This window comes from Entelurus aequoreus, linkage group LG25 (assembly GCF_033978785.1).
Source record: "Entelurus aequoreus isolate RoL-2023_Sb linkage group LG25, RoL_Eaeq_v1.1, whole genome shotgun sequence".
Lineage (NCBI taxonomy): Eukaryota > Metazoa > Chordata > Actinopteri > Syngnathiformes > Syngnathidae > Entelurus > Entelurus aequoreus.
In genome coordinates, this window is record NC_084755.1 from 2,594,353 (window position 1) to 2,620,169 (window position 25,817).

At 38.4% G+C, this 25,817-nt stretch overlaps 1 protein-coding gene across 1 annotated transcript in view; it reads left to right on the forward strand.

Moving 5' to 3' along the window:
- Positions 1 to 25,817, forward strand: part of tbc1d16 (TBC1 domain family, member 16) — a 94,432-nt gene that overhangs the window by 9,825 nt on the left and 58,790 nt on the right. Inside the window, exons 2-4 of the mRNA XM_062036551.1 lie at positions 3,614 to 3,826; positions 8,556 to 8,718; positions 8,905 to 9,216. Of these exons, the coding sequence (XP_061892535.1) occupies positions 3,646 to 3,826; positions 8,556 to 8,718; positions 8,905 to 9,216 (656 nt within the window). The 5' untranslated portion in view covers positions 3,614 to 3,645. The remainder of the gene's footprint in view (positions 1 to 3,613; positions 3,827 to 8,555; positions 8,719 to 8,904; positions 9,217 to 25,817) is intronic.

A 25,817-nucleotide genomic window follows, 5' to 3' on the forward strand; every position in this document is an offset into this window, starting at 1 on the left:
AGCCAAGTTTTTATTTTAGTGATTAAAGGTCAAATAAGGAATGCGCTAAAAAAACTATAAGCCTGTACTTCAGGCCTGGGCAATTATTTTGACCCGGGGGGCCACATTTAGAGAAAAAAATGTGTCTGGGGGCCGGTATATCTATTTTTAGGAACACTAATACAAAACCTCACAATAAAGTCTGATTGAATGCTAAAAACGTTATGACAGACCGCCTTAAAAAACGGAATAGAATTTTAAATTTCTTTACTGAATAAGACACCCAGAATGTACATGAAAATAAAGAATGGGATTTACAATATTAACTATGAAGGAGAAAACACTGAATATTGACAACATATGAACGTCACTATACCCAGGCCTGGCCCTAACCAATCTGGCGCCCTAGGCAAGATTTTAGGTGGCGCCCCCCCACATCGGCAGTGAAGTGTATATACTCACAAGAAACCGAATAGCTTTGTCTTTGACCTTTTTTTTTACTTAAAGAAAGCAAATGAACATATTATATGAGAATGTTATGTTATGATTATCTTTAACCGAATCACAGCAGTGCTCAAATTAAAAAACAGCATTCCCTCTCATGTGATATTGCTTAATTACCATTAATGATGTGCACTTTAACAACTAGGCTTACAACTATACCTAATATATAAAGGGGTGGAAAAGTGACTATTACCTGCAGGGCAAACATTAGCTAACCAGAAGGCAATAACAATGTAAACAAAAAACACCTGCTTAAAAGATCTAATACAAATGTCCCTGAGGAATGTAAGGTGGGAGTACTGTAATTACCTAACGTTACATTATTATTTTCCATAACAATTTAGCCCCCTCCACAATATTAACCCGACGTTAAAACAGAACTAGCTATTTATTGATTAGCAATTGCCGAATCATGTAACATTAGCTTAATGCTAAAAAGCCAGGTTACTATCACATTCTGTAACAGACAAATAATTTCATGTAGGCTAACGTTACCTACCTGCTACCTCTGTCTTTTTCTCGTTTCTCCTCTTCTTTTCTCTTTTTTCTTCCCTGGGCACCTGACAGTTTTGGCCGTTTTGACATCTTGTGTTGATTTTTTGATGTGGTGACGTCCAAAAAGAGTCATTATACGGGAAGGGAGTGGGCGCACCGTGCAGGGGGGGGGGTCGTAATGTTGTAACAAATAATATTTCTATTAAATAGGCTTTACTTTGCATTTTAATTAACGTGGGATTATTTTTTTGTATTTAGAAATAATAGTACCAACTTTTTTTCTTTTTTTTTCTTCCAACATTTGTGGCACTGGCGTGGCGCCCCCTGATGGACGGCACCCTTAGCATTTGCCTATATGGCCTATGCCACGGGCCGGCCCTGACTATACCCCCTCTCCATCCACATATTTTACAATCAAGCAAAACACAACAAAAATGCAACAAACAGCAAAATATGAACGCGAAGGGTAAAAAAAAAACCCCACCTACAATCTGATATATGTGATATATCACTAAGCTTTAGAACTTTGTTGTAAAAATCTCCTTCCACGTCTGTCCCTGACACCCACATTTCAGACTCTGGAAACACTCTGTGGAAACACTCCCCACCCACACTGCTTGGTACCTCGTCTGAGCTGCTGTGACTTATATTACCATAGTAACTAATAAGATGACCATAGCAACTAATTAGATGACCATAGCAACTAATTAGATGACCATAGTAACTAATTAGATGACCACAGTAACTAATTAGATGACCATAGTAACTAATTAGATGACCATAGTAACTAGTATACTGCAAAAAGTCAGTGTTCAAAAACAAATAAAAAAATTATCTGCCAATAGAACAAGAAAATCCGGCTTGTCAAGACTTTCCGAAACAAGTAAAATGAGCTAGCCTCAATGAACCCAAAAATACCTTTTTAAAATAAGTATATTCTCACTAATAACAAGTGCACTTTTCTTGTGAGGAAAAAAAAAAGACCTTTTTGCTCAATATGTTGAAAAATATTCTTAAATGAAGTAAATGCTAGTGCCATTATCTTGACATAATGATATGCGCTCGGCATCATGATTTTTTTTTTCATGCTTGAAGTAAGAAATGATTACTTTTAAGAAGTAGTTTTATACTTGTGAGTGTTGATGACACAGCTTTGCAACAGTTGATATTCTAGTTTCAAGCATATTTTACTCAATATAGGTCACATATAGGTTTTTTTTATTTTATTTTTTTTATTAAATCAACATAAAAAACACAAGATACACTTACAATTAGTGCACCAACCCAAAAAACCTCCCTCCCCCCATTTCTTTCTGTTATCAATATTCTGGTTCCTACATTATATATCAATATATATCAATACAGTCTGCAAGGGATACAGTCCGTAAGCACACATGATTGTGCGTGCTGCTGCTCCACTAATAGTACTAACCTTTAACAGTTAATTTGACTCATTTTCATTAATTACTAGTTTCTATATAACTGTTTTTATATTGTTTTACTTTCTTTGTTATTCAAGAAAATGTTTTTAATTTATTTATCTTATTTTATTATTTTTTTTAAAAAGTACCTTATCTTCACCATACATGGTTGTCCAAATTAGACATAATAATGTGTTAATTCCACGACTGCATATATCGGTTGATATCGGTATCGGTTGATATCGGTATCGGTAATTAAAGAGTTGGACAATATCGGAATATCGGATATCGGCAAAAAGCCATTATCGGACATCCCTAGTCACAACATCTAATAATAGTAATATCTTACTGAGATAATTTAAAAACCTTAAAACAAGTAAAACACTAACATAAAAGTTAAGTGAGAAGAATGATCTTATCAGACAGAAAATAAGCAAATATCACCCTTATTTGAGATATTTAATCTTACTTAGATTTCACTTTTTGCAGTGTATATCATGCAAAAGGGCAGATTCCAACCATTGAAAGACTTAGTATAGTTCAAGACTTCCGGTCATTAGAAAACATCACTGCACATCATAATGGCAGCTACACTTTCCATCTTAAACATCTAAAATAATTATTTGGGAATGTCCGACGGACCAGATTGACCGGGGCCTTAATTTGCCCAGTTCTGCTGTACTTGGTACTTGTCTTTGAACTAATAAGTCAAAGAATAGGCTTCAAGTTCCTCCTTGGACCTTGATGCCAGTGGACTTCCTACCTGGATGTTGGCATCAGGAAGTGAGGCAGAGGTAAACATGGCCTGTGAGGAGGACAAATGTAACATTCTTCAGATAAAGGGAGAAGTACATGCAACAGGAAGACGTGCACGTCAAGAGGAAAGTGACTCCACAGAGTTAAACAGAAGCAACACTTTTAACTGCTTATCTTGTAGTTTGAGTGTGTATTCAAGCACGGCGTCAACATCTGTCAGCTGCTGATATGCGCTTTAAAATCTCACACGGATGGAGACGTGAGTGAGTGTGTGTGTGTGTGTGTGTGTGTGTGTGTGTGTGTGTGGTTTGCAGTTGTTGTGTTTATCAAAGGTGGCGGTGGTTGTTCTACAGGACACGCTGCAGGCAAAACTACCAAGTAGAACCAGGAAGTTTGGCATGGCAGCCAGGAGCCCTCACTCTGCCCCCTAAAAGATGTCTCTCTCTTGTTCTTTGCAGAAGATGGGCCCCGTGTCCCCGTTACTGAGGAGATGTCACTGGGTCGGCTCCTGCGGCGTGCCTCCTCCAAGGCGTCCGACCTCCTGACCTTTAACCCTGGCGCGGCGGGAGCATCGCTGCGTGCAGGCCTGGACGGCGAGATTATTTTCTCCAAAAATAACGTGTGCGTGCACCCTGCCGAGCCGCTGCCGGGCCTGGCGGAGCACCACCCAGGTCAGTCTGCGCCTAATTAGGTCGTTAGCACTAATTAGGGATGTGCGTATCAATCCTGTGGTATCGATATATCGATACTCACACGCTACTCAAAAAAAAGTATCGATATAAACCAAAAAACGGCGTGTGGGGGGTGCAAGCATCACTTTCACATGTTTTTGATGACTTACTTAACTTCCTATGTGCTGGGACACACCTGTACCTGGCAGAGTATAGAGCTGGCCCAGTCACGTGACAGGAGACAGCCAATGAGCGTCGTCAACGTGCAACACACACACAGCCAGCCGACATATCCAGTGTTGTCCAATTGTTGACTTAAAACAGGCATTGTTTTTTGTTTTTTTTAGTAATGTTTACTGAATATTTTTGTTTAAATTATTATCCTAAATTCAAATAATTTCCACACAGGGGAATTTACTGTTAGTTGAAAATTGCTTGAGTATTTAAAACAAGATAAGAAAGAGATACAATTTGGAGATTCTTCATCTTTGCATTACAGTTTTATTTTTTTCCAAGAAAATCTTGAATATATGATTGAATGTGATTTTGGTTTTAATCTGTTACATGATTTCTTACATTTCGAAAACATTAGCCTATTTCATATTTCATTAATTGCTAATTATATCACAAACTTTAAAAAATAACTGCAGCTTCTTGCAATCTGGATTTGACTGTTAATTGGAAAGCCCTAATATTTAATTATTATTATATATAATATATAGTTATTATTATATATAATATTTAATTTATTTTTCATATTTGTTATTTATTTTAATTTTACTTTTATTATATATTGACCATAGTAAATGTGGTATAAATGGTCTGTATTTGTCTTGTGATTTGTCTTAAATAATAACAATAGTAATAATATTTTTGACTGACAAAAAATTGCCAATAAGAAATTATCGGTATCGGTATCGGTATCGATGAAAATGCAAGAAAAAGTATCGGTATCGTATCGAATCCTAAAAGTGTGGTATCGCCCATCCCTAGCACTAATAGCAAGCCCTTCAATTTCTATTAGACCAGGGGTCGGCAACCTTTACCACTCAAAGAGCCATTTTGGCAAGTTTCACAAATTAAAGAAAATAATGGGAGCCACAAAAAATTTTTTAAAATTTAAAATGAAAAACACTGCATACAAAGCTTAAAATGCTTTGTGCTATGTTAACCAGGGTCTCCGACACACGCACCAGCACGCACCTTAATATGGAAATTTGATGTTAGTGCGGCCCGCGAGTTTTGAATGAATGACGCTTGATAGCGTCATACTTGCCAACCCTCTCATTATTTCCGGGAGACTCCCGAATATCAGGGCGTGATGGCACTGCTTTTGGCGCCCTCTACAGACTGCCCAAACAGTGTACCTGCTCGACCACATGTAGAATGCAGCTTCAGCTTGCTCACGTAAGTGACAGCAAGGCGTACTAGGTCAGCAGCCACACAGCTTACACTGACGGTAGCCGTATAAAACAACTTTAACACTGTTACGTTACAAATATGCGCCACACTTTGAACCCACACCAAAAAAGAATGACAAACACATTTCTGGAGAACATCTGCACTGTAACACAACACAACAAATACCCAGAATCTCATGCAGCCCTAACTCTTCCGCTCAACCGACGCACGGAGGGGGGGAGGGTTGATGTGTGGGGGGGTTTGGTGGTAGCGGGGGTGTATAATCCAGACCGGAAGAGTTAGGGCTGCATGGGATTCTGGGTATTGGTTGTGTTGTGTTTATGTTGTGTTACGGTGCGGATGTTCTCCAGAAATGTGTTTTTCATTCTTTTTTTGGTGTGGGTTCACAGTGTGGCGCATATTTGTAACGTAACAGTGTTAAAGTTGTTTTATACGGCTACCGTCAGTGTAAGCTGTGTGGCTGATGACTAAGTACGCTTTGCTGTCGCCTACGTGTGCAAGTAAAAGCTACATACAACATGTGGCCGGGCTAGCACGCTGTTTGTAAATGCTATAGAGGACAATTACTGCAGTGCAATTAGGGCACGCCCTTAATTTAGTAATTAGAGTGAAAATAGGATTATATTTGCCCTGGGAGTTTTCTAGGAGAGGCACTGAGATCCATAAGTCTCCTGGGAAAATCGGGGGGTCGGCAAGTATGCAGCTGAGCCGCATGCGGCTCCGGAGCCGCGGGTTGCAGACCCCTGTATTAGACAAACTTTGAACACACTTAAAGTTGTACAGTTCTGAGAGCAACATTTGTTCTACTACTGTCACTATTTACTCTCTCACTCTCACATATATGCTGTGGGGCCAACACATTATGTGGGCAAACACTTTTTGTGTACAAATGTTTACATAATCGGGGCCCAGCTGCGATACGTTAAATATTTATTTCATTACAGCCTAATCTTTAGTTATTACAGTTTAAGTTCTTGTATTACTGTGGTTAACTTCTTTTTACAATCAATCAATCAATCAAGGTTTGCTTTTTAGCCCTAAATCACGAGTGTCTCAAAGGGCTGCACAAGCCGCAACCACATCCTCGGCTCAGATCACACATCAGGGCAAGGAAAAACTCAAACCAATGGGATGACAATGAGAAACCTTGGAGGGGCGACCGGTGTAATGGACGTTGAGTGGATCTAGCATAATATTGTGAGAGTCCAGTCCATAGTGGATCTAACATAATAGTGTGAGAGTCCAGTCCATAGTGGATCTAACATAATAGTGTGAGAGTCCAGTCCATAGTGGATCTAGCATAATAGTGTGAGAGTCCAGTCCATAGTGGATCTAACATAATAGTGTGAGAGTCCAGTTCATAGTGGATCTAACATAATAGTGTGAGAGTCCAGTCCATAGTGGATCTAGCATAATAGTGAGAGAGTCCAGTCCATAGTGGATCTAGCATAATAGTGTGAGAGTCCAGTCCATAGTGGATCTAACATAATAGTGTGAGAGTCCTGTTCATAGTGGATCTAACATAATAGTGTGAGAGTCCAGTCCATAGTGGATCTAGCATAATAGTGTGAGAGTCCAGTCCATAGTGGATCTAACATAATAGTGTGAGAGTCCAGTTCATAGTAGATATAACATAATAGTGTGAGAGTCCAGTCCATAGTGGATCTAACATAACAGTGTGAGAGTCCAGTCCATAGTGGATCTAGCATAATAGTGTGAGAGTCCAGTCCATAGTGGATCTAGCATAATAGTGTGAGAGTCCAGTCCATAGTGGATCTAACATAATAGTGTGAGAGTCCTGTTCATAGTGGATCTAACATAATAGTGTGAGAGTCCAGTCCATAGTGGATCTAGCATAATAGTGTGAGAGTCCAGTCCATAGTGGATCTAACATAATAGTGTGAGAGTCCAGTTCATAGTAGATATAACATAATAGTGTGAGAGTCCAGTCCATAGTGGATCTAACATAACAGTGTGAGAGTCCAGTCCATAGTGGATCTAACATAATAGTGTGAGAGTCCAGTTCATAGTGGATCTAACATAATAGTGTGAGAGTCCAGTCCATAGTGGATCTAACATAATAGTGTGAGAGTCCTGTTCATAGTAGATATAACATAATAGTGTGAGAGTCCAGTCCATAGCGGATCTAACATAATAGTGAGAGTCCAGTCCATAGTGGATCTAACATAATAGTGTGAGAGTCCAGTCCATAGTGGATCTAACATAATAGTGTGAGAGTCCAGTCCATAGTGGATCTAACATAATAGTGAGAGTCCAGTCCATAGTGGATCTAACATAATAGTGAGAGTCCAGTCCATAGTGGATCTAGCATAATAGTGTGAGAGTCCAGTCCATAGTGGATCTAACATAATAGTGTGAGTCCAGTCCATAGTGGATCTAACATAATAGTGTGAGAGTCCAGTCCATAGTGGATCTAGCATAATAGTGTGAGAGTCCAGTCCATAGTGGATCTAACATAATAGTGTGAGAGTCCAGTCCATAGTGGATCTAACATAATAGTGAGAGTCCAGTCCATAGTGGATCTAGCATAATAGTGTGAGAGTCCAGTCCATAGTGGATCTAACATAATAGTGTGAGTCCAGTCCATAGTGGATCTAACATAATAGTGTGAGAGTCCAGTCCATAGTGGATCTAACATAATAGTGAGAGTCCAGTCCATAGTGGATCTAACATAATAGTGTGTGAGTCCAGTCCATAGTGGATCTAACATAATAGTGTGAGAGTCCAGTCCATAGTGGATCTAACATAATAGTGATATAAGTACTGAAAATTGGTTCTGTCACTTCCCAGGTACTGTATTGATTCAAGTGTGAACGGTACCCTTCCCTAGAGACGGGTATAAATGCGGAAAAATATATGTATTAATAATCAAAGATAGGAAAGGAATCGTTTTTATGGTTTTTGATACATTATTTACTTTTTTTTTACACTTGATGTGCAACATTTAATACAATTAATACATTTGAACACTCACAAAAGTACTGAAAATTGGTTCCGTCACTTTTCAGGTACTGTATTGATTCAAGTGGGAACGGCACCCTTCCCTAGAGACGGGTATAAATGCGGAAGAAAAAAAAATTAATAATCAAAAATAGGAAAGGAATAGTTTTTATGGTTTTTGATATATTATTAACTTATTTTTACACTTGATGACGTGCAACATATTTCTTATTACTTCCTCCTTTTGTCATCAAGTTAAATGAATGATTAACACGTCTGTGATTATTAATATATATTTGTTTTAATTAGACATCAGCACTAAACTGTTTGACGGCTCCCCCTGCAGGCTACCTGTGTGTGCACGTGGAGAAGGACGAGAGCCTGGGCAGCACCCTCATTCTGACCTGGGTGCCCAACTCCCGAATCCAAAGGCAGGATGAAGAGGCGCTACGCTACATCACGCCCGAGAGCTCGCCTGTACGCCGCAACGGGCGCCGCAGAGGCAGACGGTAAGGAGCATCCACAGCGAATTGCTATTCTACTGTCGGCCATCACGAGGCTGTAAAAAATAATGGCACACAGGAGAGGAACTAAAGCTCCATTAGATGCTAAGATCTGACGCCAACAAAGCATTGTCTTTGTCAAAGCAGCAGGAGTCATACGACTGTCACTCAAGTGTCCTACCTCCCCTGCAGACCCCACTCCCGCCCCCCGGCTGCACAGGTGGAAGAAGGGGACGAGGAGAGGAACGTCACTCTGACCTCCTCCGTGGAGAGCCAAGGTCCGGTGGCGGACCCCCTAGCAGACCTTCCCTCCGTGCAGCTCAAGCAGCATCCCCCTTCCGCAGAGGAGGGCGACGAGGGCTCCTGCGAGCTGTCGGACGAAGTGAGCCGGGACAGCACCATGGGGTCCGACTCGGATACCTTCTCCTCGCCGTTCTGCTTGTCCCCCGTCAGCGAGGCGCTCTGTGAGAGCAGCAGCTCTGTCTTCTTGGACAATGACAGCAGGTCAGTTTCCCTTTTATCCGTCTTATTTATTTATAAATGATTATAGTTCATGATAAAATGTACACCAAAAACAATACCATACAACAGGCCTGGGCAATTACCCTATTTTGCGGAGTATAAGTCGCTCCGGAGTATAAGTCGCACCGGCCGAAAATGCTTAATAAAGAAGGGAAAAACACATATAAGTCGCACCGGCCGAAAATGCTTAATAAAGAAGGGAAAAACACATATAAGTTGCACTGGCCGAAAATGCATAATAAAGAAGGGAAAAACACATATAAGTCGCTCCGGAGTATAAGTCGCACTGGCCGAAAATGCTTAATAAAGAAGGGAAAAACACATATAAGTTGCACTGGCCGAAAATGCATAATAAAGAAGGGAAAAACACATATAAGTCGCACTGGAGTATAAGTCGCACTGGCCGAAAATGCTTAATAAAGAAGGGAAAAACACATATAAGTTGCACTGGCCGAAAATGCATAATAAAGAAGGGAAAAACACATATAAGTCGCACTGGAGTATAAGTCGCACTGGCCGAAAATGCTTAATAAAGAAGGGAAAAACACATATAAGTTGCACTGGCCGAAAATGCATAATAAAGAAGGGAAAAACACATATAAGTCGCACTGGAGTATAAGTCGCACTGGCCGAAAATGCTTAATAAAGAAGGGAAAAACACATATAAGTTGCACTGGAGTATAAGTCGCACTGGCCGAAAATGCATAATAAAGAAGGGAAAAACACATATAAGTCGCACTGGAGTATAAGTCGCACTGGCCGAAAATGCATAATAAAGAAGGGAAAAACACATATAAGTTGCACTGGCCGAAAATGCATAATAAAGAAGGGAAAAACACATATAAGTCGCACTGGAGTATAAGTCGCACTGGCCGAAAATGCTTAATAAAGAAGGGAAAAACACATATAAGTTGCACTGGCCGAAAATGCATAATAAAGAAGGGAAAAACACATATAAGTCGCACTGGCCGAAAATGCTTAATAAAGAAGGGAAAAACACATATAAGTCGCACTGGCCGAAAATGCATAATAAAGAAGGGAAAAACACATATAAGTCGCTCCGGAGTATAAGTCGCACTGGCCGAAAATGCTTAATAAAGAAGGGAAAAACACATATAAGTTGCACTGGCCGAAAATGCATAATAAAGAAGGGAAAAACACATATAAGTCGCACTGGCCGAAAATGCTTAATAAAGAAGGGAAAAACACATATAAGTCGCACTGGCCGAAAATGCATAATAAAGAAGGGAAAAACACATACAAGTCGCACTGGCCGAAAATGCATAATAAAGAAGGGAAAAACACATAAGTCGCTCCGGAGTATAAGTCGCACTGGCCGAAAATGCATAATAAAGAAGGGAAAAACACATATAAGTCGCACTGGCCGAAAATGCTTAATAAAGAAGGGAAAAACACATATAAGTCGCACTGGCCGAAAATGCATAATAAAGAAGGGAAAAACACATATAAGTCGCACTGGCCGAAAATGCATAATAAAGAAGGGAAAAACACATATAAGTCGCACTGGGCGAAAATGCTTAATAAAGAAGGGAAAAACACATAAGTCGCACTGGCCGAAAATGCATAATAAAGAAGGGAAAAACACATATAAGTCGCACTGGCCGAAAATGCTTAATAAAGAAGGGAAAAACACATAAGTCGCACTGGCCGAAAATGCATAATAAAGAAGGGAAAAACACATATAAGTCGCACTGGCCGAAAATGCATAATAAAGAAGGGAAAAACACATAAGTCGCTCCGGAGTATAAGTCGCACTGGCCGAAAATGCTTAATAAAGAAGGGAAAAACACATATAAGTCGCACTGGCCGAAAATGCATAATAAAGAAGGGAAAAACACATAAGTCGCACTGGCCGAAAATGCATAATAAAGAAGGGAAAAACACATATAAGTCGCACTGGCCGAAAATGCTTAATAAAGAAGGGAAAAACACATAAGTTGCACTGGCCGAAAATGCATAATAAAGAAGGGAAAAACACATATAAGTCGCACTGGCCGAAAATGCTTAATAAAGAAGGGAAAAACACATATAAGTCGCACTGGCCGAAAATGCTTAATAAAGAAGGGAAAAACACATATAAGTCGCACTGGCCGAAAATGCATAATAAAGAAGGGAAAAACACATATAAGTTGCACTGGCCGAAAATGCATAATAAAGAAGGGAAAAACACATATAAGTCGCACTGGCCGAAAATGCTTAATAAAGAAGGGAAAAACACATATAAGTTGCACTGGCCGAAAATGCATAATAAAGAAGGGAAAAACACATATAAGTCGCACTGGCCGAAAATGCATAATAAAGAAGGGAAAAACACATAAGTCGCTCCGGAGTATAAGTCGCACTGGCCGAAAATGCATAATAAAGAAGGGAAAAACACATATAAGTCGCACTGGCCGAAAATGCTTAATAAAGAAGGGAAAAACACATAAGTCGCACTGGCCGAAAATGCATAATAAAGAAGGGAAAAACACATATAAGTCGCACTGGCCGAAAATGCATAATAAAGAAGGGAAAAACACATAAGTCGCACTGGCCGAAAATGCATAATAAAGAAGGGAAAAACACATATAAGTCGCACTGGCCGAAAATGCATAATAAAGAAGGGAAAAACACATAAGTCGCTCCGGAGTATAAGTCGCACTGGCCGAAAATGCTTAATAAAGAAGGGAAAAACACATATAAGTCGCACTGGCCGAAAATGCATAATAAAGAAGGGAAAAACACATATAAGTCGCACTGGCCGAAAATGCATAATAAAGAAGGGAAAAACACATATAAGTCGCACTGGCCGAAAATGCTTAATAAAGAAGGGAAAAACACATAAGTCGCACTGGCCGAAAATGCATAATAAAGAAGGGAAAAACACATATAAGTCGCACTGGCCGAAAATGCTTAATAAAGAAGGGAAAAACACATAAGTCGCACTGGCCGAAAATGCATAATAAAGAAGGGAAAAACACATATAAGTCGCACTGGCCGAAAATGCATAATAAAGAAGGGAAAAACACATAAGTCGCTCCGGAGTATAAGTCGCACTGGCCGAAAATGCTTAATAAAGAAGGGAAAAACACATATAAGTCGCACTGGCCGAAAATGCATAATAAAGAAGGGAAAAACACATATAAGTCGCACTGGCCGAAAATGCATAATAAAGAAGGGAAAAACACATATAAGTCGCACTGGCCGAAAATGCTTAATAAAGAAGGGAAAAACACATAAGTCGCACTGGCCGAAAATGCATAATAAAGAAGGGAAAAACACATATAAGTCGCACTAGCCGAAAATGCTTAATAAAGAAGGGAAAAACACAAGTCGCACTGGCCGAAAATGCATAATAAAGAAGGGAAAAACACATATAAGTCGCACTGGCCGAAAATGCTTAATAAAGAAGGGAAAAACACATATAAGTCGCACTGGAGTATAAGTTGCATTTTTTGGGGAAATGTATTTGATAAAAGCCAACAGCAAGAATAGACATTTGAAAGGCAATTTGAAATGTCTAAAGAATAGTGAACAACAGGCTGAATAAGTGTACGTTATATGAGGCATAAATAACCAACTGAGAAGGTGCCTGGTATGTTAAAGGCCTACTGAAATGAAATGTTCCTATTTAAACGGGGATAGCAGATCCATTCTGTGTGTCATACTTGATCATTTTGCGATATTGCCATATTTTTGCTGAAAGGATTTAGTAGAGAACATTGACGATAAAGTTCGCAACTTTTGCTCGCTGATAAAAAAAGCCTTGCCTGAAGTAGCGTGACGTCACAGGTTGAAAGGCTCCTCACATTTCCCCATTGTTTACACCAGCAGCGAGAGCGATTCGGACCGAGAAAGCGACGATTACCCCATTAATTTGAGCCAGGATGAAAGATTCGTGGATGAGGAACGTGAGAGTGAAGGACTAGAGTGCAGTGCAGGACGTATCTTTTTTTCGCTCTGACCGTAACTTAGGTACAAGCTGGCTCATTGGATTCCACACTCTCTCCTTTTTCTATTGTGGATCACGGATTTGTATTTTAAACCACCTCGGATACTATATCCTCTTGAAAATGAGAGTCGAGAACGCGAAATGGACATTCACAGTGACTTTTGTCTCCACGACAATACATCGGTGAAGCACTTTAGCTACGGAGCTAACGTGATAGCATCACGCTCAAATGCAGATAGAAACAAAAGAAATAAGCCCCTGACTGGAAGGATAGACAGAAGATCAACAATACTACCAAACTCTGGACCTGTAACTACACGGTTAATGCTGTGCCGCCTGTCGAAGCCTAGCAATGCTGTTGCTAACGACGCCATTGAAGCTAACTTAGCTACGGGACCTCGACAGAGCTATGCTAAAAACATTAGCGCTCCACCTACGCCAGCCCTCATATGCTCATCAACACCCGTGCTCACCTGCGTTCCAGCGATCGACGGCGCGACGAAGGACTTCACCCGATCATCGATGCGGTCGGCGGCTAGCGTCGGATAGCGCTTCTGCTATCCAAGTCAAAGTCCTCCTGGTTGTGTTGCTGCAGCCAGCCGCTAATACACCGATCCCACCTACAGCTTTCTTCTTTGCTGTCTCCATTGTTCATTAAACAAATTGCAAAAGATTCACCAACACAGATGTCCAGAATACTGTGGAATTTTGAGATGAAAACAGAGCTTTTTTGTATTGGATACAATGTGTCCGAATACTTCCGTTTCAACCATTGACGTCACGCGCATACGTCATCATACATAGACGTTTTCAACCGGAAGTTTAGCGGGAAATTTAAAATGCCACTTTATAAGTTAACCCGGCCGTATTGGCATGTGTTGCAATGTTAAGATTTCATCATTGATATGTAAACTATCAGACTGCGTGGTCGCTAGTAGTGGCTTTCAGTAGGCCTTTAACGTAACATATTATGGTAAGAGTCATTCAAATAACTATAACATATAGAACATGCTATACGTTTACCAAACAATCTGTCACTCCTAATCGCTAAATCCCATGAAATCTTATACGTCTAGTCTCTTACGTGAATGAGATCAATAATATTATTTGATATTTTACGCTAATGTGTTAATCATTTCACACATAAGTCGCTCCTGAGTATAAGTCACACCCCCGGGCCAAACTATGAAAAAAACTGCGACTTATAGTCCGAAAAATACGGTATTTTGACTCGGGGTGGGGGGCAAATTTAAATCCTGGGACCGGTATATCTATTTTGAGGAACACGAATACAAACACTCACAATAAAGTCTGATTGAAAGCTAAAAATGTTATGACAGACCGCCTTAAAAAAAGGAATGGAATTTACATTTTTTTTACTGAATGAGACACCCAGAATGTACATGAAAATAAAGAATGTGGGATTTACAATATTAACTATGAACGATAAAACACGGAATATTGACAGCTAGGGGCGTAACGGTACACAAAAATTTCGGTTCGGTACGTACCTCGGTTTAGAGGTCACGGTTTGGTTCATTTTCGGTACAATAAGAAAACCACAAAATATACATTTTTATGTAAGCTCGCAAATCTTACAGCTCAGCCTATAATTATTATTTGTACATTTTTAGGTGAATTGTCATCAGTCAATTGATTTTCTATAAAACTGTAAGATCATTTTTTTTATGATTTTTTTTTTTTTTTTTTTTTTACAAACTAGTCAATATTGGCATTTCTAATGTGTACAATATTTTGAAACTGTTAAATACTTTTTATAAATGGCTAAGTTTCTCCCTGGTGCGTTTCCAGGAAAAGTCAGTCAAAGTGTGATGAAGTGATATTTTTCAAAAACCTTCTCTAATGGTTAATACGTAAAGTTTATTTAAGAGTTTTGCAAAATTATGACTTCTCTGCATCCTCTCAATGTTTTTCTCGATAAATATATGTCTATCGCCTATCCTTTTCTTTCCTAAATTACTATTTATTTTGTGATTTATGACCTTTTAAAGAAAAAATATGACTTGGCTGTTACATTTTATTTTCGTGTGATTAGAACTACTTACTAACTCAAAATGTTTTTGACTACTATTATTGAAAAATATCACCTTTTTATGCACTCTTTTAAGACTATGATCATTTTTGAAAAATTACGATATTCTTATCGTAAATTGCAACGGTATTCTTGTAGGATTATGACTATATCACAAAAATGATGTTAAAATTACATCTGTATCTATTTGTTTTACTTTATGACATTTCTTTAACATAAATAACTTAATTCCCCAGCAAATTAAACTTTTTCTTGATAAAATACAACTTGATTTTGGTCCAATTCAGGTCTTTGAGAGAAAAAAAAAAGCCAACTCAAATTAAAGTACTAACTACACTGCAAAAAGTGAAATCTAAGTACGATGAAATATCTCAAATAAGGGTGATATTTGCTTATTTTCTGTCTGATAAGATCATTCTTCTCACTAAGCAGATTTTATGTTAGAGTGTTTTACTTGTTTTAAGTGTTTTGGTCCTAAATGATGTCAGTAAGATATTACAGCTTGTTGCTGAGATGTTATGACCTATATTGAGTAAAACATGCTTGAAACTAGAATATCAACTGTTGCAAAGCTGTGTCATCAACACTCACAAGTATAAAACTACTTTTTTAAAGTCATCATTTCTTATTTCAAGCATGAAAAAAAAATCATGATGCCGAGCGCATATCATTATGTCAAGATAATGGCACTAGCATTTACTCCATTTAAGAATATTTTTCAACATTTTGAGCAAAAAGGTCTCTTTTTTTCTACCAAGAAAAGTGCACTTGTTATTAGTGAGAATATACTTATTTTAAGGTATTTTTGGGTTCATTGAGGTTAGCTCATTTTACTTGTTTTGAAAGTCTTGACAAGGCAAATTTTCTTGTTCTATTGGCAGATAATTTTGCTTAATTCAAATAAAATACCCCTAATTTTTGTACTATTTTTTCTTGTTTTTGAAGACTGACTTTTTGCAGTGTAATAAAGAAAAACTTTTTTTACGTTAATTTCTTTTTAAAATAGCAACATTGCAAAAAAAAAATTCTGTCTTTATTCCTGTGAGATTCATTTCTGTACGACTTTATTCTCATGACATTCCAAATTCATTCTTATTGTACAATTGGGGCGGCGTGGCTCGGTTGGTAGATCGGCCGTGCCAGCATCTTGAGGGTTCCAGGTTCGATATCCGCTTCCGCCATCCTAGTCACTGCTGTTGTGTCCTTGGGCAAGACACTTCACCCACCTGCTCCCAGTGCCACCCACACTGTTTTAAAGGCCTACTGAAAGCCACTACTAGCGACCACGCAGTCTGATAGTTTATATATCAATGATGAAATCTTAACATTGCAACACATGCCAATACGGCCGGGTTAACTTATAAAGTGACATTTTAAATTTCCCCGGAAACTTCCGCTTGAAAACGTCTATGTATGATGACGTATGCGCGTGACGTCAATGGTTGAAACGGAAGTATTCGGACACATTGTATCCAATACAAAAAAGCTCTGTTTTCATCTCAAAATTCCACAGTATTCTGGACATCTGTGTTGGTGAATCTTTTGCAATTTGTTTAATGAACAATGGAGGCTGCAAAGAAGAAAGTTGTAGGTGGGATCGGTGTATTAGCGGCCGGCTGCAGCAACACAACCAGGAGGACTTTGACTTGGATAGCAGACGCGCTATCCGACGCTAGACGCCGACCGCATCTATGATCGGGTGAAGTCCTTCGTCGCTCCGTTGATCGCTGGAACGCAGGTGAGCACGGGTGTTGATGAGCAGATGAGGGCTGGCTGGTGTAGGTGGATAGCTAATGTTTTTAGCATAGCTCTGTGAGGTCCCGTTGCTAAGTTAGCTTCAATGGCGTCGTTAGCAACAGCATTGTTAAGCTTCGCCAGGCTGGAAAGCATTAACCGTGTAGTTACATGTCCATGGTTTAATAGTATTGTTGATCTTCTGTCTATCCTTCCAGTCAGGGGTTTATTTCTTTTGTTTCTATCTGCAGTTAAGCCCGATGCTATCACGTTAGCTCCGTAGCTAAAGTGCTTCGCCGATGTATTGTCGTGGAGATAAAAGTCACTGTGAATGTCCATTTCGCATTCTCGACTCTCATTTTCAAGAGGATATAGTATCCGAGGTGGTTTAAAATACAAATCCGTGATCCACAATAGAAAAAGGACAAAGTATGGAATCCAATGAACCAGCTTGTACCTAAGTTACGGTCAGAGCAAAAAAAGATACGTCCTGCACTGCACTCTAGTCCTTCACTCTCACGTTCCTCATCCACGAATCTTTCATCCTGGCTCAAATTAATGGGGTAATCGTCACTTTATCGATCCGAATCGCTCTCGCTGCTGGTGTAAACAATGGGGAAATGTGAGGAGCCTTTCAACCTGTGACGTCACGCTACTTCTGGTACAGGCAAGGCTTTTTTTTATCAGCGACCAAAAGTTGCAAACTTTATCGTCGATGTTCTCTACTAAATCCTTTCAGCGAAAATATGGAAATATCGCGAAATGATCAAGTATGACACATAGAATGGATCTGCTATCCCTGTTTAAATTTAAAAAATTCATTTCAGTAGGCCTTTAAAGGCCTACTGAAAGCCACTACTAGTGACCACGCAGTCTGATAGTTTATATATCAATGATGAAATCTTAACATTGCAACACATGCCAATACGGCCGGGTTAACTTATAAAGTGACATTTTAAATTTCCCGCCACACTTCCGGTTGAAAATCTCCTTTGGATATGATTTATGCGCGTGACGTCATGAAATGCACGGAAGTGTTTGGGCCCTATTGGACACAATACACAAAGCTCTGTTTTCTTCGACAAAATTCCACAGTATTGTGGACATCTGTGTTGGGGAATCTTTTGCAATTTGTTTAATGAACAATGGAGACTGCAAAGAAGAAAGTTGTAGGTGGGATCGATCGGTGTCTTAGCGGCTAAGTACAATACTTACAGCAACACAACAAGGACTACTTACCCTGATATAAGACGCCTAGCTGATGCTTGCCGCCAAACCCACGGATGAAGTCCTTCGTCGCGCCGTCGATCGCTGGAACGCAGGTGAGCACGGCTGTTGATGAGCAGATGAGGGCTGGCTGGCGTAGGTGGAGCGCTAATGTTTTTATCATAGTTCTGTGAGGTCCGGTTGCTAAGTTGCTAAATTAGCCTTAGCGTCGTTAGCAACAGCATTGTTAAGCCTTACCAGGCTGAGAATTTTTAACCGTGTAGTTACATGTACATGGTTTAATAGTATTGTTGATCTTCTGTCTATCCTTCCAGTCAGGGGTTTATTTCTTTTGTTTCTATCTTCATTTGAGAACGATGCTATCACGTTAGCTCCGTAGCTAAGTGTGTCACCGATGTATTGTCGTGGAGATAAAAGTCACTTTAAATGTCCATTTCGCGTGCTCGACTCTCATTTTCAAGAGGATATAGTATCCGAGGTGGTTTAAAATACAAATCCGTGATCCACAATAGAAAAAGGAGAGAGTGTGGAATCCAATGAGCCAGCTTGTACCTAAGTTACGGTCAGAGTGAAAAAAGATACGTCCATCACTGCCTCTCAAGTCCTTCACTGTAACGTTCCTCATCTACGAATCTTTCATCCTCGCTCAAATTAATGGGGTCATCGTCACTTTCTCGGTCCGAATCTCTCTCGCTCCATTGTAAACAACGGGGAATTGTGAGGAATGCTAGCTCCTGTGACGTCACGCTACTTCCGCTACAGGCAAGGCTTTTTTTTATCAGCGAGCAAAAGTTGCGATCTTTATCGTCGTTTTTCTCTACTAAATCCTTTCAGCAAAAATATGGCAATATCGCGAAATGATCAAGTATGACACATAGAATGGATCTGCTATTCCCGTTTAAATTTAAAAAAATCATTTCAGTAGGCCTTTAAATGTAACTTAGATATTGGCTTTCACTATGTAAAAGCGCTTTGAGCCACGAGAGAAAAGCGCTATATAAATATAATTCACTTCACTTCACTTTAACCAAAAAGTAGTAAAATTGTGTACGGAGTTAATGTTACCCCAGTTTGCCACTAGGTGGCGCCATAAGGAAAAGTATGGAACACACTTGGGATGTAATACCGCTTCAGTCCACCGGGTGTCTCACTTCTCTCTAAGCAACTGCAGGTTGATGACGTCAAGAGGTGGCATAATCAAGAGATGCAAAATGTTTAATGAATATAATCCCCAGAAATGGTCAGTTCCAGTGTGTTTTGGGAGGGCGGGGGCTCTTTTTACTCTTGTAGTTCCTCTCATTGATGTCCAGAATGTGTGTGCGTGCTGCTAAAGCCTCTTTAACCTCTCATCCCTCAGCCTGTTTGCTCCAAGTGTGTGTTTACTCTCTCTCTCCTCCTGCTCCTCTTTACATATTTCTTCCACCCTGCTTTTGGAATACGTTCGTTCTCTCTGAATATTTTTTCTTCCCAATATTGTTTTTTTTTTCTCCCCCCCACCCACCTCTCAGATGTCTTCCCCTCCCCCCTCTCCTTCCTAAAGTCTGTGTGAAGCTCTTTGATTTCCAGCTCTCCCGCCCGGGGGTTGTTGTGCTGGGCTGAATGTCAGCTCGGCGGATTAGAGCGGGAAGAGAGAAGGGGAGGCAGCCCAAGACCCTGGAACTCTCTCGCCCGTCTCCCTTTTTCTCTCTCCCTCGCTTTAATTGACACTGTTAAGGGGGCCGGGAACTGGAAACATGTCACTTGGAATGACTGGGAGAGGAAAGGCTTGCAAGTGGTGGTGGGAGGGAGGCAAAAGAAGAAGAATCTACCGCCAAGCAAGCTTTCTTACAAGCGTCTTGACAGTTGGACCAAAGTAACCACTGCCAGCTGCCAGTCAGCGCACAAGGACACTTCATTAGGTACCTCTAATGAGTGACTAATAGGGATGTCCGATAATGGCTTTTTGCCGATATTCCGATTTTGTCCAACTCTTAATTACAGATACCGATATATACGGTCGTGGAATTAACACATTATTATGCCTAATTTGTAGAGATGTCCGATAATATCGGTCTGCCGATATTATCGGCCGATAAATGCGTTAAAATGTAATATCGGAAATTATCGGTATCGTTTTTTTTATTATCAGTATCGGGTTTTTTTAATTTTTTTTTTTTTTTGTATTAAATCCACATAAAAAACACAAGATACACTTACAATTAGTGCACCAACCCAAAAAACCTCCCTCCCCCATTTACACTCATTCACACAAAAGGGTTGTTTCTTTCTGTTATTAATATTCTGCTTCCTACATTATATATCAATATATATCAATACAGTCTGCAAGGGATACAGTCCGTAAGCACACATGATTGTGCGTGCTGCTGCTCCACTAATAATACTAACCTCTAACAGTTAATTTTACAAATTTTCATTAATTACTAGTTTCTATGTAACTGTTTTTATATTGTTTTACTTTCTTTTTTATTCAAGAAAATGTTTTTAATTTATTTATCTTATTTTATTTGATTCATTTTTAAAAAAAGTACCTTATCTTCACCATACCTGGTTGTCCAAATTAGGCATAATAATGTGTTAATTCCACGACTGTATATATCGGTTGATATCGGTATCGGTTGATATCGGTATCGGTAATTAAAGAGTTGGACATCATCGGCATATCGGATATCGGCAAAAAGCCATTATCGGACATCCCTAGTTAGTACTATTAGTGGAGCAGCAGCACGCACAATCATGTGTGCTTACGGACTGTATCCCTTGCAGACTGTATTGATATATATTGATATATAATGTAGGAACCACAATATTAATAACAGAAAGAAATGGGGGGAGGGAGGTTTTTTGGGTTGGTGCACTAATTGTAAGTGTATCTTGTGTTTTTTATGTTGATTTAATAAAAAAAAAAAAAACCAAAAAAAACCGATACAGATAATAAAAAAACCGATACCGATAATTTCCGATATTACATTTTAACGCATTTATCGGCCGATAATATTAATTACCGATACCGATATATACAGTCGTGGAATTAACACATTATTATGCCTAATTTGGACAACCAGGTATGGTGAAGATAAGGTACTTTTTAAAAAAATGAATCAAATAAAATAAGATAAATAAATTAAAAACATTTTCTTGAATACAAAAGAAAGTAAAACAATATAAAAACATTTACATAGAAACTAGTAATTAATGAAAATGAGTAAAATTAAGTGTTAAAGGTTAGTACTATTAGTGGAGCAGCAGCACGCACAATCATGTGTGCTTACGGACTGTATCCCTTGCAGACTGTATTGATATATATTGATATATAATGTAGGAAGCAGAATATTAATAACAGAAAGAAATGGGGGGAGGGAGGTTTTTTGGGTTGGTGCACTAATTGTAAGTGTATCTTGTTTTTTATGTTGATTTAATAAAAAAAAACCAAAAAAAACGATACATATAATTAAAAAAACGATACCGATAATTTCCGATATTACATTTTAACACATTTATCGGACATCCCTATTAATTACCGATACCGATATCAACCGATACCGATATATACAGTCGAGGAATTAACACATTATTATGCCTAATTTGGACAACCAGGTATGGTGGAGATAAGGTACTTTTTAAAAAAAATAATAAAATAAAATAAGATAAATAAATTAAAAGCATATTCTTTAATAAAAAAGAAAGTAAAACAATATAAAAACAGTTACATAGAAACTAGTAATGAATGAAAATGAGTAAAATTAACTGTTAAAGGTTAGTACTATTAGTGGAGCAGCAGCACGCACAATCATGTGTGCTTACGGACTGTATCCCTGCAGACTGTATTGATATATATTGATACATAATGTAGGAACCAGAATATTAATAACAGAAAGAAACAACCCTTTTGTGTGAATGAGTGTAAATGGGGGAGGGAGGTTTTTTGGGTTGGTGCACTAATTGTAAGTGTATCATGTGTTTTTTATGTTAATTTAATAAAAAAAATAAATAAAAAAAAAGACGATACCGATAATTTCCGATATTACATTTTAAAGCATTTATCGGCCGATATATCGGACATCTCTAGTGACTAATCATACGTCACTGTTCTGTTATAACAATTTTGATTAATGACACAATATTATAGGGCTGTAGCGATCAATTATTTTAGTAATAAATAATCTATTGATCAGTTTGTACTACGGTTGTACGGAAGTACAAACTAATCAATAGATCATTTATTACTAAAATAATTGATGTACGGTGGGCATAGATTATGGTTGTACTGTTGTATTTATATGTAATAATGGTTGTACGGTGGGCAGCGCGGTGGTACAGGGGTTAGTGCATGTGTCTCACTATACGAAGGTCCTGTGTCGGGATCTTTGTGTGGAGTTTGCATGTTCTCCCCGTGACTGCGTGGGTTACCTCCGGGTACTCCGGCTTCCTCACACCCCCAAAGACATGCACCTGGGGATAGGTTGATTGGCAACACTAAATGGTTCCTAGTGTGTGAATGTGAGTGTGAATGTTGTCTGTCTATCTGTGTTGGCCCTGCGATGAGGTGGCGACTTGTCCAGGGTGTACCCCGCCTTCCGCCCAAATGCAGCTGAGATAGAATGCAGCTGAGATAGGCTCCAGCACCCCCCGCGACCCCGAAAGGGACTAGCGGTAGAAAATGGATGGATGGATGGATGGAAGGTTGTACGGTATACTGGTATTAGTATAGTACCACGATACTAATGAATCATATTCGGTACCATACCGCCTCTAAAAAGTACCGGTCTCTTACAAGTATCATTCCTGCAGGATAAGGAATAGCTAAACATGCTTCATTACAAACCGTAGCTCACCGGCGTCAAAATGTAAACAAACGCCATGGGTGGATCTACACCTGACATCCACTGTAATGATACCAAGTACAAGAGCGTATCTAGTCGATTTTTTTTTTAGCATCACATCTTCTTTCGTTTTTTTAAGATTTATATTATGTTTACAAACTCAGGAAATACGTCCCTGATCCTGCAACGACTTGGTATCGGATCGATACCCAAATTTGTGGTATCATTCAAAACTAATGTAAAGTATCAAAGAAGAGAAGAATAAGTGATTATTACATTTTAACTAGGGATGTCCGATAATGGCTTTTTGCCGATATCCGATATGCCGATATTGTCCAACTCTTTAATTACTGATACCAATATCAACCGATACTGATATCAACCGATATATACAGTCGTGGAATTAACACATTATTATGCCTAATTTGGACAACCATGTATGGTGAAGATAAGGTACTTTTTTAAAAAAATTAGTAAAATAAGATAAATAAATGAAAAACATTTTCTTGAATAAAAAAGAAAGTACAACAATATAAAAACAGTTACATAGAAACTAGTAATGAATGAAAATGAGTAAAATTAACTGTTAAAGGTTAGTACTATTAGTGGAGCAGCAGCACGCACAATCATGTGTGCTTACGGACTGTATCCCTTGCAGACTGTATTGATATATATTGATATATAATGTAGGAAGCAGAATATTAATAACAGAAAGAAACAACCCTTTTGTGTGAATGAGTGTAAATGGGGGAGGTTTTTTGGGTTGGTGCACTAATTGTAAGTGTATCTTGTGTTTTTTATGTGGATTTAATAAATTAAAAAAAAAAAAAAAACAAAAAAAAAAAACAGATACAGATAATAAAAAAAACGATACCGATAATTTACGATATTACATTTTAACGCATATATCGGCCGATAATATCGACAGGCCGATATTATCGGACATCTCTAATTTTAATTATTTAATACTTTTGAGTAATCACAGTGAAATGTTAAATAAAATCCTACTAAATATATTATGGATCCAAAAGGTCCCCCACTCATAAAGTGATACATTTTTATTAGTTTTTTTTAACTTTTAACACTTAAATTACGAGATCAACTTCAGATATATCTGTCCATTTTACGTTTGAACTATTATTTTGTTTGTATTATGCTCTTTTGTCAAATAAAACTTTGATGTTTTTTTTTATGGCAACCACACAATATATGCAATATTTTTTCCACATAAAACATTTTAAAGGGAAATTTTTTAAAGTAATAATTCATTGTAACAGAGATTTTTTGTCTCTTATTTTTTTGAGCAATTGCAAAAAAAATAAAAATAAACCAAGACAAAAGAAAGAAAAAAACAGCCTGCATGGCAGCTTTGTGTCAACATTACAACTTTTTCTCGTTAGATTTCACCTCATTCCACTTTTTTAAAATGTTTTTTTAAAATTTTTGCAATACTATCAATTTTGCAATTTTTGCAGAATGTGTGGGGGGCCGGTAAACGATTAGCTGCGGGCCACAAATGGCCCCCGGGCCGCACTTTGGACACTTCTGATGTAGGTGTTCGCATCCACTCTATTTAATGAATGTGGGGAAAAGGGGTAGTGACATATGCCGTAAAGCAAGTCAGCACATTTGTAGTTTTTTGTGTGTGCAGGGTTCCTGCCACCCTCCTTTTTAAAAAGCAATACAGACCCCCTCAGGCTACGAGGGTCAATAAAGTCGATGTATCGTCCCCAAAGTTATGTAAATATTTTCTGAAGGTTGCAAAGTTACTTTTAACATGTGTGTGTTATTGAAAATAAGATTGCATTGGCTGCCACACAGATGACTGCACCCACTCATGTGCTGCATTGCAGTGGCCGGGTGGAAAGTATGCCTGCGTATTAAAGTTCCTGGCACTCCATGCGGTCTGTATTTCATACGTTTTTATGAGTTACACTTATTAAACGATTAATCATAGCAACAGTGTATAATTAAAAGCCTTTTTTTCTAACCGAATTAAAAGATTTAGGCGATTAATCGTTGTAGCCCTACAATATGATTTGAGTAATATACTTCGAGTATGATGCAGTGGTTTTCAAAGCCTCTTTTCAGAATAAAATACAGTTGGGTCCCAGAAGAGAAATATTTTCAGAGCTTTTGTTTGCCCCGTGACATTCGGTTTACTCGATTACTGTAAGAACTAAAACTATGTTGCCTTCTTAAGATAATTAAAGTGATTTTTTTTTATCAAGACGTTGGTGCTGTCTGCCAAACCCTTTGAAAGAATAGACTAGAATATATCTTTATTGTCATTGTACAACGAAATTGCAAGCAAACTAATTTAGTGCAAATTCATAATAACACATAAAAAACATAAGAACATGGTACTCAGATTAATAGATAAAAGTAAGATGAAATGTTGCTGAGATGTTATGACCTATATTGAGTAAAACATGCTTGAAACTAGAATATCAACTGTTGCAAAGCTGTGTCATCAACACTCACAAGTATAAAACTACTTTTTCAAAGTAATACTATTTTTTTTTCAAGCATGAACAAAAAAATCATGACTTTGACACAATTGTGTCTCATAATTAAAACAGATGACAGCCAAATGGACTTTGCTGTTTTATTTTCAATGAAACAATAGAAAACACGTACTCATATAGTAGTACAGTTGGCACAGTACAGTAAACTGACAGTTAATATTTAAACATTTAACATGTGACATTTCTAACTATTTTGAACAGAAATAGTTCATGCACATTCAGGTAAATTCTTCAAAATTACAATAAAAAAAAAATTTGGCTGGGGGCTG